Genomic DNA, 13,493 nt, shown 5'->3' on the forward strand with positions numbered 1-13,493 from the left:
AAAAACAATGCCAAAAAAATCAGATCATGATAAAGTAGCTCTTCTTTAAGTATCTCTTCTGCCTACAAACCGTTTATCGTCTGCACTTTCCACAAAATTTCTGTTCTTGTTTCAATGAACTATGAATCAGAAATAATTCATATAAAATGAAAACATGCTTTTAGTTTATTTCCTGTGATAACTGCAGGTTATTAATCTTATTATTCCGTAAGAGATATGCATTATTATGTCTGCTCTTAATTCTTTATTATCTACTATGAATTATTATCTACTACGTTAGTCATTCTTTACTGTTAATTATTCAGCAATTACTATGAATTATTCAGTATCTACCGTAGTATCTAATCTACAAATCTAAATCTATTCATTATTTGCTGTTAATTATTCAGTATCTACTGTGAATTATTCATTATTTACTAATAGTTATTTAGAAACTACTTAACCATATGTATTACCTGCTATGAATTATTCAGTATCTACTGTGAAGTATTCAGTGTCTACTCCTAATTATTTAGTAGCTATTATGAATTATTCAGCAACTATTATAAATTTTTCAGTATCTACTATGAATTATTTAATATTTACTATTAATTATTCAGCATCTGCTATGAATTATTTACTAATAGTTATTCAGGAACTACGTAACTATATGTATTACCTGCTATGAATTATTCAGTATCTACTATGAATTTTCAGTATCTACTATGAATTTTTCAGTATCTACTATGATTTATTCAGTATCTACAATGAATTATTCAGTTTCTACCATGAATTATTCAGTATCTACTATGAATTATTCAGTAAGTACTAAGAATTCTTCAGTATCTACTATGAATCATTCAGTGACTACTATGACATTCAGTATCTATTATGAATTCTTTAGTATCTACGATAAATGATTCAGTATCTACTATTAAAAAAAAATGTGTAAAATCTGTAGTTATATACATGTAGTTATACCACATACAGACCCTTGGAGTTTAAAGGGTAAAAATGTTGAATCAACATGACTGACAAAATAAATACTGATATTTTGGTGTTAGTGTTGTTTTTTAAGTATTGTCATGTTTAACGTTTAACAATGAGGCGACGTTAATTGCTGTGTCAAGTCAGTTGGTGAAAATGTTAGTGAGCAGGTCGTCAGGTGTGAGGGTGATTGTGAGAGCGGTGGTGCAGATGGAGTAGGTGTGGTGATGAATCTGTGTTTGTAGATTCCTGTAATTCCAGATTTGAGCCAGTGTCTGAGCTCATCCTGATCAGCTGCTCCGTCCTGCAGGCCTCACTGCTGCACTGCTGCTGTCTCTGACCGTCATTACTAACTCAGCTGGACCGACCGCTGCTGATCCCCTCATCACATTTTTCTGACCTGCTAGCCGTTCAGCTCTTTGTGGAGTGATTTATTTCAGCCACTCGGCTGATTTGGTTGAGTTTAGTGGATGATTAAAGAGCTCCTTCTTCTATTCATTCACTGACTCCTTATTTCTCTCTCATCCTTCTCTCTCTTTCTTCTTGTTTTTCCTCTTCCTTCCCCCTTTCTCTCTTTTTCTCTCTCTCTACTTATCCATCCTCTCAGATTGTCTCTTTGGTCTTATTTTCTGTCTCTTATTACAGTTTATACATTATAATCTCTCTTTTTGTGCTTGTGCCTGTTTATAATGAAACTCAGTCATAAACACTAATAATTAATGTTTTTCTTTATAACTTTAACAACTCCAGCTTTACAGAATTTATAAGGAACTTCAGTTCACTCACTCGCACGCAGGCTGGAATATTAGCATAAAAATCACATTAAACAGCAGCTCCAGCTGTGCGTTAGTGAGTAAGCGTCTGTAACTAGATTTAGATTTAAATGTCCAGCGTTTGTGTGTCTGCTTGTGTAAATGTCAGATTCCCCACAACATCCAGGTGCTACAACATGCCAGAGAATAATAAAGGGCACCTGCAGAAGGAGCATAGAAGCAATTTTGATTTTGGAACAGAATTGAATGTAATTGAATATAACGGGATAAAATGCGCATGACCTTTGGTTTTATTCACAAGGAAGCGCTGTCACTAATATTGGCACAAATTTTTACATGTGTGATATTGTTTTCCTCTCAGTGGTAAATGTATGTTTTTTCTATACATTAAGGCTACGATGAATGCTCGGCCGCAGAAGATTTTGGACTCCGGCTCTCTAACGCAGTCAGCACCGGCCAGTCCAACCAGCAAAGGAACACTCATTCACCAAGCAGGGTAAAACACACACACAGACTCACACCATTTTATTTTATTTATTACATTTTAATTTAGTCTGCACTACCTAGTCACTTTATCAGAAAATCTTCTCATGTAACTCTACCTTGCTGGTGTACAGTCACAAGCTGTAGCTCATCTGATGGTGCACAATCTGTATTAGTCGTCCTCCAGTCCTTTATCATTTGTCAGTTTCTATAAAATAGGTGTTTCTAATAAAGTGGCCAGTGACTGGAAGAAAGTGTGTGTTTCTAATAAAGTGGCCAGTGAGTGGAAGAAGGTATGTGTTTCCAATAGAGTGGATAGTGAGTGGAAGTATAAGGCTGGTGTTTTTAATAAAGTGGCCAGTCAGTGTTTGTGCAAGGTAGGTGTTTCTAATAAAGTGGCCAGTGCATGGAAGTAAAAAGTAGGTGTTTCTGATTAAGTGGCCAGTGAGTGGAAGGAGAGGGTAGTTTCTAATACACATTCATACCAAACAAGGAATGACACACACGCTATTGTAGGGTGACAGACTAAAAGACACACAACAGCAGAGGGTAACATAAACCACACATGCTTCCACTGATAACAGGTAAATCTGCATGGTTCAGAAGAAAAGATGATGCACGTGCTTCCTCTTATTTTGCCTTTGTTTAAGTGAATTAAGCTGCAGTGCTTGCTGTTTATACATTTTCACGCATGGCTATTAAAGTTACAGCTGGCTTGTTATCAAAAAAAATTGCACAACAATGATGTCCATCATCTATCCCATAAACAGTCAATCATATTTGTCTTATTTACTCAAATTTGACCCCAAAGAAAGACTTGTTTCCATTTGAAAGGAAGTGCATTTTGTTCTAGCTATATAAGTAAGTAAAGAAAATAGGTTTCAGCAGATTGTATTTATTACTTTTAATAGTTAAATAACATTATTTTCATCAGGTGAATGTGCCAGTATATGTGTATATATCCATAGTTCTCCCATGAGCTTCAACACAGTCTGCCGAAGGTGGAGCTTTATAAGATGATTTGAACGAGAGCGCTACGATCAGACCAACATACAGTGTTAATATTTCGTCACTGTCCAAAGAAAAACCAGTATTTCCAAAACAGCAACTTTACATACAGCCTTCGTTTCTAACCCTTTGCTTTGCTTTGCCTGCTTCTGCTCTGTGTGTTAATGCATGTGTGTTTGTGTATATGTGTGTGTGTGTCATAGCACTTCGCACGGGGCCAACCGCTCTCTGTCTCATTGCAGTGGGTCTCCGCCTATTCCGGGCGTGTCCAGCTCCAGCCTCACCAATGAGGTGCCAAAGCCTCCCACCAGGGATGCCCCACCCACTCGTCCTCCGTATACACCCACTCTGGGTACTCAGGCCCCGCCCCATTCACACCAGTTCCAGCGAACACGCAAAATGTTCGACAAGGGACCAGATCAGGTACGGCCCACGTACACTTAAGATTTAGCATAATGTTCTTGGTTAGGGCTTCATAACTTTAAGCATAGCACAAAAAATCTGATTTGCAGTTTTCCCCTTACTGCAGGTCAGCCAAGACATATATGGCATTTGAGGTTTCTGGTTTTAGGTGTTATTAGGTTGTTGCTATGGTATTCCAGGTGGTTGCTAAGTTGTTGTTTGGCCTTGTTGTGTTATTCCAGGTGGTTACAAAGGTGTTGCTAGGATGTTGCTGCCGTCCCAGGTGGTTGCTGAGGTGTTGTTAGGCCTTGCTGTGTTATTCTAGGTGGTTGCTAAGGTGTTGCTAGGTCATCACTATTGATTCCAGGTGATTACTAAGGTGTTGCTAGGACGTTGCTGCCATCCCAGGTGGTTACTGAGGTGTTCCTAGGTCGTTGCTATGGTATCACTGGTGGTTACTAAGGTGTTGCCAAGTCATCGCTATTGATTCCAGGTGGTTACTAAGGTGTTGCTAGGACGTTGCTGCCATCCCAGGTGGTTGCTGAGGTGTTCCTACGTTGTCACTATAATGTCACAGATGGTTGCTAAGGTAGGTCATTCCAGGAGGTTGCTAAGGTTTGGGGGGGTCGGTTTTTTCGAGACTGGACGCTGAATCTCGGCTCCAAAGTGTGCAGCATAGCGCAAAAGCCCTGGTTCTCAACGACTGAGAACAGACAGCAGACAGCAGGTCATATAGCACCGACGTCTGGCCTCGCTAGTAGCGAACAAAAAAACAGAGATTAAGACGAACATTTGGAGGACTTATTCGCATTTATAAACAGCGCGCTTGGTTAAATCTGCAATGAGAGACTGTCTTTCTCTAAAAAGTTGTGAAAATGAACTCTAGTTTTGAAGAAAAGTTTTCTGGCGGAGATGGGAGGAAAGCGGTTATAGTTAAAGCTTAAAGCAGAGCAAAGTAAATCTGCGCTCTCGTTTATATTTTTAGCCCATACTAGGACATTAACACATACTGAGACATACTGGACATTAAATGTTGTGGCTCCTAAGGTGGTTTGACTTTGTTGAAAGGCAAAATGGCTCTTATCATTTGGGTTGTGACTCCTGACCTGACCTGGCTTTTAATGCAGAAGGAGCCGGTCGGATTTCTTGCTCATCCAGTTGTGTTTTTGTTGTGTGCCGTCACAGACTGTCCGGGCGCTGCACTTACCCACTTCCAGTTCAGCCTTTTGCATTCCGTCAACATTACGTTATAAATTAAATATTTAGAAAATCGATTTTTGACGTTGGATGAATCGATTCAGAATCGTTCACGTCCGCATTGCGATGCATCTAAGAATCGAGTTTTTCTCGCACCCCTAGTATTACAGGTGGTTGATAAGGTTTTGCTAGGCCTTTGCTATAGTTTCCCCAAGTGGTTGCTATGATGTTGCTAGGCTGTTGCTGTAGTATCCCAGGTGATTGTTAATGTGGTCTGTATGTAGTGTATATGGCAGTGTGAGAGTCGTTTGTGATGCCATTTGTGGCAGATAGATCTGAACTTTCTCACCATTATGCCATTCTTTTCCTAAAAAAATCATGTTTGAACAAACACTGCATGAAAACCTTACATATAATCAGTCCCAAAGGCGCAAGTGCACTATTCCTGTATAGGCTTTACAATCTACGAGTTTTGTGGTTCTAGCTTGAAATCTGCGACCTGCGAAAACCATATATAAAAAAAAACTATAATAATAAAATGAAGAACACTAAGGTGGTTTTGTTAAGCCAACTTAAATATTAGTTGTGACAATCAGCTTTACCAGAACATTCGTCTCAGATGGGAGGACCCTGGGGAACCTTGTGGAAGCACTGGCGCTTGCCTGTTAAACATTACTTCAGTGTGTGTGTTTCAGTCTGTCTCCGTCTCTGTGTTTATTAGATGGCGGAGGACGGTGAAGAAGCTCCTGGACACAGAAACTTCATCAGTGTGGCCCTGCAGACCGGCCTGTGTGACTGGAGCGCCAAATACTTCGCCCAGCCCGTGATGAAGGTCAGGAGTTCAATGAGAGTCTGAATAGCATTAGCATTCTGCGAATGAGTTAGTCTGAGTGTAGAGTCTAACCCATGTGGACAAAAAATCTCCATATGAGATTCATATGAGTTGTAAAGGTCAGAGTGGATCTGCAGATTTCTGTACTGGGCATTTCAGTTCAGAAACTGCATTCGGTTCATTAGTGGTAAAAAATCTGCTCATTAATAAGTGCAGCTACAAATCTACACTGATTTAATTAGATCTGGATCAGTAAATCAGCGCAGCACTTCTTTTCAGTACACACACACAGTTAGTCATGTAAGAGTTGTTTCTGTTGTTGTTGTTGTTGTTGTTGTGTTTTTGTGAGGTGTTTGTGATGGACCGCCAGACACGGCCTCTTGGACCGGTAAACATCAGGCTTGTTCGGTGTGAATTTGCAAGTGCGCCAGAGAAATCTGAATGTGATTTATAGAAATATTATCTGCGTGCATATCTCTGTTCCTCTCTGAAGGGAGCCGATTACTACAGGAACAAAGCTAGCAGAGCCGGCTGTAGATCCTGTATAATTGGGAGCTAGCACTATGATTTCATTAATAATGTAGACAGAGAGAGAGAGAGAAACGAAGAGAGACAATATAAGGAGGGAGAGTGTAAAGAAGCAAGAGGGAAAGCGAATAAAGAAAGCATGAGACAGAGTGAAAAAGAGCTTGTCTTTTTCATTATCACTCACAACTCTCACCATTCTCTCTCTCGCACACTCTTGGTGTGAAATATTGAGTGCTCTCTGTGCTGCAGGGAAAGCCTAGCAGAGACATATCTCTTTCAGCATTAACAGGGTCTGGTTGCAGCACCTCAGCTCTATGAAACACCTGCCTTTGTCCACTTCTGCAGAACAGCCTGCTCCGATGTGTTAGGTCACCCAGAAATGTCATGTTCTACTGCTTATCTGCTCTGGATGCTAGTATGTAGCAAGCAGGGGCCAGTTAGAACTCTGCAAACAAGAACATGCACTTCTAGAGAGGAAACAGTCTGTTAACCAGACTGTTCACCCAAAAATGCTAGCTGGGCTTTGCTAGCATGATTTGTAGAACGCTATCTGGTCCCTGCTAACTTTTGTTTATGTTTTGTTCAAGATGCTAGCCAAACGAGAACATACTAGGTTGCGTGTTTGCTCATACCAAATGAATGCTAGCTAGCACAATTTAGCCAAAAGAGATCATGCTAAGTTGCATGTTTGCTCATACCATAGATATACATACCTAGATGCCGCGTTGTCTGTTGTTCTCTATCTGAGGCGATATGTCTGTGCGTCCGCCATGTTGGAGCAGTCAAGATCCGCTTGTGAACAAATTCACTTGTATTGAGAGGAGAAGAGTCTCAGAAGCATGAATCTGAACCTATTTGACAGCTTCATGATTAAGTTGTTCCCGTTCCACCTCAGATGGTGCGGCAGTCACTTTCTGGTGCCTGAACCTGCATCATTTAAGGTGGAATGGGAAAATTCGAAAAAGAAGCTGGCAAATAAGGAGCTAACTTCAGGTTCGTGTAAGAATGTGCTAATGTTAATCTATTATGAATATTTACACGGATTAAGGAATGCTATAACTTGCCAAGCTACAAAGCCTTAACCATCATTATAACTACTACATTAAGTTAAGATCCCCTGAACAGAATGAATGAAATAAACTTAATATAAAACCAGAGGAAAAACAACCACACAGCCATATCTACACAAAAACATCGCACAAACAATACACAGCACACAAACATGAGTGTGGATCGCTGCGTTCCCTCCGTTATATAAATCATATCCAACTTTCTGAGTTCAATATTCTTGAAATAGTATAATTTTGGACAGTATCTTTCTTAAACTGCTGCTCTATAATGGTACTGAATGCGGTCCAGCAGCATTGTTGACGGTCCCAAAATGGCGCCACTGTTTAGGTGCCTGGCTGGACCCAACGTGTCATCTAAGTATGTATATCTATGGCTCATACCAAGTGAATACTAGCTAGCGTAAGTTAGCATCCTGCTGAGATTATGTTAGCCGAATGAGATCATGCTACAATATGTGTTAATTCCTAATGAATGAAAGCCAGCAGAGGCTGTTCTGCAAATGAGAGCATGTGGCTTTAGGAAGAAACGGGAAAATTCTCCCACAAAGGTCACAACGTACAGAGTGAATGCTAACTGCTAGCTTTCGTTCATAATGTTTCATTCAAGATGCTAACCAAATGAGACCATGCAAGGGTATGTTTGTTTGTACAAAATAAATGCTCCCTGGGGGCAGTTAGCATCTTGTTAATGTGAGCCAAAAGACATACTAAGATATGTGGTCACTCTTAATGAATAAAAGCTAGCAGGGACCCCATACAGATAGGATTTTTTTATATTTATTATCCTGTTATATTATTTACATCCTTATTATTATTACTGTCCTGTGTTGTGTGGCTGCTAAATTTCGGGATCAATAAAGTATCTATCTATCTATCTATCTATCTACAAAAATATGATAGATGGCAGTGCATATGTATTTCAAATGTATGGCATATGTTAGCATATGTCGATTTTCCTTATATCCAACTTATATTTGTCACATGTGGACATATATGTGACACAAATGCCAGCCTATTTGAATTTGGCAAGTTTCAAATACAGGATGTACATTTCAGCAAAACATCTACATATACATGTACAAATATCTTGAAATACATTCCTGATCCTTTATGATAAATGGGCATATATCAGATTTTTGTATGGAGCCAGTTAGCATTGTACAAATTGTGTTGCTGAGATTATGGTAGGATATGTGTTCATTCCTGACGAATGGACACTACCAGGTCCCCGCTAGCGTTTAATCTTTGCTAATCCATGCTAACATTTGAGGGGAGAGGTTTTTATAAGGGTTAACTTTAAATCAAATCTTATTATCTTAATTTATCTTCTGATTCGCACTACATCACTAAATAATTTACAACAGCAGCTTTTCTCCCCACAGCAAAAGCAAATTAACAGCTTTGAGTTTCCAAAGAAAAGACAGCTGTCTACCTCAGAACAGCAAAGTTCCTAGCTTAATTATAACTTTCTCAGGAAGGCTGAGACATGAAAGCGTTGCAGTGCGTGATGAAGCTGTTGAGCCCAAATTTCATGGAAGTGCTCAGAGACTTTAGTACTTGGTGTGAAGTTTTAATGAGGGACTGCTGAAACAGTGCTAATATCTGTGTTTACTATGTGAGAGCATGCTAAAGATGCTAAATGCTACATTTTAACAAGACAGCGCTGATCCAGTGTCAGATGCTGACCTGTCCAGTGGGGTTTTAAAGGGGATACATCGGTGCTAACATGGTTAACGGTGAGTGTTCTGAGTTAGCATGCTAACATCCTGGCACCAGCTGAAGTTAGCCACATTAGCATTGTGAATTTTGACTTTTCCTATAAGGTGAGTTTAGATCACCGGTTCAGGTAACACCTTATCACCCCCCTTTACCTCCCTTTCATCCTGTTGCTATGGCAGGATTTCTTCCTTCTCATCTCTCTTTTTAGACCCATTTTCACCTTCCTGCTTTTCAGCAGAATGAAAAATTCTCAGCTCGTCTTCTTTTGCTCGAGTGAAGCTGTCAAACTTCATCTCGCGGGCTACACTGAGGTGGCGGCAGCTTGCTGAGTGCGACGTATGAGAATGTGCTTGCGTATCCTCACTTGCAGGGTTTTAGGGTTCTCCCAAGACAAGACAAGTTCAGAATTTCAATGAGCGATATGGCTGCCGGTGTTTTTAATGCTTCGTCAAACAAGCCAAGAAACTCATGGTGTTCTGGACAAATATTTTGCACTGCACTAACAGAGTTAGTACTGAATCTGATACTTTGATCATGAGGTCCAGCTTGGCCTAATGTTAGAACCTAGACGTACATTTATGGTACCAAACAAATTAATTTAGTACCATTGAGTATCCAAAATATATCCAAAAATCATTTAGTAGAGGTTTTTAGACTTGTCAGCATCCCTGAGCCAATAAGCATGCTTGTTCCAAATCCTGGACTGCTGATTGGCAGTCTAAATTATATTCTGTATGCATGCTATTAACATCAGTCTGCAGTCTGTTACAGTTAGGCTTTCCTAATCTTAACTGCGAGTTAACACACAAGCTCCAAGATCTGAAATGCTATGCATGAATCAGAGAACTTGTAGAGAGGAGACTTACCACTCTGTAATATCTTCCAGGTTTCTCAAACGCTAGAGGGCGCTCCAAAGCGAGTCCAAAATGAAAAGGTTAAGATGGAGCATTTGAGCAAAATCATAGTTTATAAATGCTTTAACATTTTTAATGTAAAAGTATATATTCATTTCCTGAACAAAGAACAAGAACATTTTAACACCGCTGTTGTTTTTAAGAGCTTTCAAACTCAAGTTATAGGAGTGTACAACCGCGCTTCATGTATGTTCATGACATCAGTGAGCGCAGCCAATGAGCTGCTCCACTCATCAACCTGTCAGCACTCAGTAGCAGTAATGCTAACGTCCCGCTGCCCAAAACTCATTTGTTGTAGAAAAAAGGAAATATATATGTGTTTTCTTTGCTTTTTTAGTGAAATACAAACTTTTTCTTTCTAAAATTAAAGAAGAGTACTGGGCAAGTGATGAGAAACTATTTTAACTTTTCGTTTTTAGCCTGTCTGGAGCTAATGTGCTAACTGTGAGCTAACAATCCAGCCCAAAACTTTATGTGGTAGCTCCTAAGTAACATGCTAACTGCAAGCTAAGACACTAACCCCAAACTAACTTGATATCGGTGAATAGATGTGATAACCGTGAGCCAAGAGACTAACCCCAAACTAATTTGGTAACTGTGTAAACCTGAGCTAATGTGCTAACCAGAGTAGCTTAATTTGCTCCACATAGCACAACCAAATATCTACATGTGGATAGAAAAAAGACGTTATACATCGTTTTTTGGAACAACAAATGAGCCAGCCCTTCCCTCTGTCCCCATCACTCTGTATACTAGGCGACGTATTAGCAGTCATGATAACTAAGAAAAAACATTAGATTGCTTCTTGTGGCGCTGACCATTGCCAGGAAAACTGTTTTCTGATGAACTGCAAATCGAGGAAAATCATTAACATCACTCACTGGAGAAACTTACCAACCGACCGTATATGAATGGAAAGCTTTCTGCTTCTCTTAAAAATAAAACCACCAAATCCAAGTCACTACCTTCTTACATCAGTAGCCACGTTTACATGCAGCCTGATAATCTGTAAATAATCCAGTTTTTTTAACATTTAACATAGCGGGAGCAGAGACTGGTCCAGCTTACATGTCTCAGAATACGACGTCTTCCTCTCGCCCTTCTTTAATAAGCACATGTAATGTACGGTTTCCTAAATTTGCCATCACTTTAAAGCAATTAATAACACAAGCACTGCTCACTGCTGCTCATCTCACTCTGGACTCTGGTGGTGCTCGTTGTCATGATGACGTCTACACTAAGTGGTACTCTACGCATGCACATAATTTTGGATTACTTGTAGTGAGCATGTAAACAGTGATTTTCATCAGATTGTTCAATACAGTGTACATATAAACACCTCAGTCTTATTCAAGTATTCATTCGGATTGGCAAAAATCTTTGCATGTAAACACAGCCACTGACTGCCCAAACAGCTACCAATATCAAAAAAACAACCAATCACAACAAAAGACCCTCATAGATGCACCACACATTCATAACCATACAACATACCAAAGCAAATAGGCTTTAGTCTGTAGAGTGTGTCATTTGTATGGAATGGACAGCCGTGTCTCAAACCCTTCATATCAAATCAAGTCACGTATGTCACATCACACAGGTGCGAAGGTGAGTGAAAATCTTAGGTGCGTAGTCCCCTTGTAGTACTTAAATACAAAAATAAATAAAAAGTATAGAAAAAGAAATAAGTATACACATTAGACTCCAAGTATACACATTAATATACACCAATGTTGCTCCATTTCCAATGTACAGTAATGTAAGTTATGAAATAAAAGCTTTGATACATACAGTTCTACACATTTCCATATATGCAAATAGTGAGTCTGAGGTAGATAAATGAGATGCAGGTTACACAGGGGATAGAAAATTTATATATATACATTGCAAATTATGTGAGATGTCAATCACTATGTGCAGCTATACAATTGCTAGATACAAGTTACAGTAGATCAGAGTTTGTTTGAGGTGATGTGCCGTATTATTGCCGAATATCTGCGTCTAAGCACGTGTTTATTTGCTTTAGACGCTATACATTAAACAAAGTGAAGTTATACAATAAGCAGTTTTGTCTTAGCATTGTGTTAAAGTGAGGGTCGGTGTGGGTGGGATGGTTGTTGGTTTCGTATGGGTGGGGTGCATGTGTGGGCGTGTTTGGGCCTGGATTTCAGTGGATTTGTGTGCATGTGGGCGAGTGTACAATCACCACCAATGTTTTTCTCATACAGACACAGCACTCCTGGATACATGTTTAATAAGCTGTATTGGTGTGTGAGGGCGAGTGAGTGTGTGTGTGCTTGTGGCTGTGTTGAAGTCAATTAATGTGATGAAGGTTTTATGGCTGTCAAACACAACACTGAGAGGTTCTAGGAGTGTAAATTATGGTTTTTGTGGACAGGAAGGTGGCAGAGAGAACTGAAAATAACAGTAATGTTTACTAACACATTTTTAGACTAATAGCCTTCTGTTTTGTTTTCTGGTTTAAGTGTTTCTATAACTGCTGGTGGGATTTTCATGTACTCAGAATGGAGCATTAAAGAAAAAACATCCAGTGACCAGCAGTTCCCTGGACAGAAATGGTTTGTGGATGAGAGAGGTCAGTGGAGAATCAGCCAAGAGCAGAAAGCTGAAGCTGCATTGGGCACTGGTCAGGTGAAGACATAGCCTGGTCTGATGAATCTTGATTTCTGCTAAAGCACTCAGATGTTAGGGTCAGAATTGGTGCCAAAAACATGAATCGATGGACCCAACTGGCCCTGTGTCAGCAGTCCAGGCTGGTGGAGGTGTAATGGCGTGGTACATGTTTTTTCCTGGCACACTTTGGGACCATTAATACCAGTCAGTCATGGCTTGAATGCCACGGCCTATTTGAGTATTTGAGCCTGTTTGTTGTTGACCATGTTTATCCCTTCATGGCCACAAATTGCCATCTTCTAATGGTTACTTCCAGCATGAAAATGCACCATGTCACAAAAACATGGACATGGACAAGGCATGTTTCCAACATCTTGTGAAATTCATGCCACAAAGAATTGAGGCTGTTTTGAGAGCTTCTCATTAGGTTGAATGAATAACTGACTCTAAATTTAGGTATTGTGATATAAACGGAGTCTGTTTTACAGTTTCTCATTAGGTTGAATGAATAACTGACTCTAAATTTAGGTATTGTGATATAAACAGAGTCTGTTCTACAGTTTCTCATTAGGTTGAATGGATAACTGACTCTAAATGTAGGTATTGTGATATAAACTGAGTCTGTTCTACAGTTTCTCATTAGATTGATTGGGATTTTTATTAGCATTGTGTAGAGATTGTCCAGCAGTAGCTACAAAAGAACGCATTTGTGGACAGGGCATTAATTTTTGAAATTTGATGTAAGAGAGAGAACAAGGTGGAGGGAACGATTAAAAAAAACACAAGAGTGGTGTAGACGGTGTAAATGTGCCTATCCTGAGAGGAGCACAGCAGTGTGATATGAGGTAAGTGAGGCAGTAGAAATTTAGTGAGAGAGAAAAAGGGGACGGATTCTCCTCCTGGTGTTCAGAGAGGTGTTGATGTCTCACTCAGAGTCGTGTTCCCTGAAGAGTCTGCGACACCGCTG

The 13,493-nt window shown here is 39.7% G+C and overlaps 1 protein-coding gene across 7 annotated transcripts in view; it reads left to right on the top strand.

The window, feature by feature from the left end:
* rptor (regulatory associated protein of MTOR, complex 1) overlaps nt 1-13,493 on the top strand; it is a 189,873-nt gene that overhangs the window by 151,181 nt on the left and 25,199 nt on the right. For 5 of the 7 annotated variants that reach the window (XM_036571374.1, XM_036571377.1, XM_036571375.1 and 2 more), the window contains exons 23-25: nt 2,132-2,235; nt 3,434-3,653; nt 5,551-5,661. In XM_036571374.1, the coding sequence (XP_036427267.1) occupies nt 2,132-2,235; nt 3,434-3,653; nt 5,551-5,661 (435 nt within the window). The remainder of the gene's footprint in view (nt 1-2,131; nt 2,236-3,433; nt 3,654-5,550; nt 5,662-13,493) is intronic. The other 2 variants (XM_036571376.1, XM_036571379.1) reach the window with 1 other exon arrangement.

Source organism: Colossoma macropomum, unplaced genomic scaffold, assembly GCF_904425465.1.
Source record: "Colossoma macropomum unplaced genomic scaffold, Colossoma_macropomum, whole genome shotgun sequence".
Taxonomy (NCBI): Eukaryota; Metazoa; Chordata; class Actinopteri; order Characiformes; family Serrasalmidae; genus Colossoma; species Colossoma macropomum.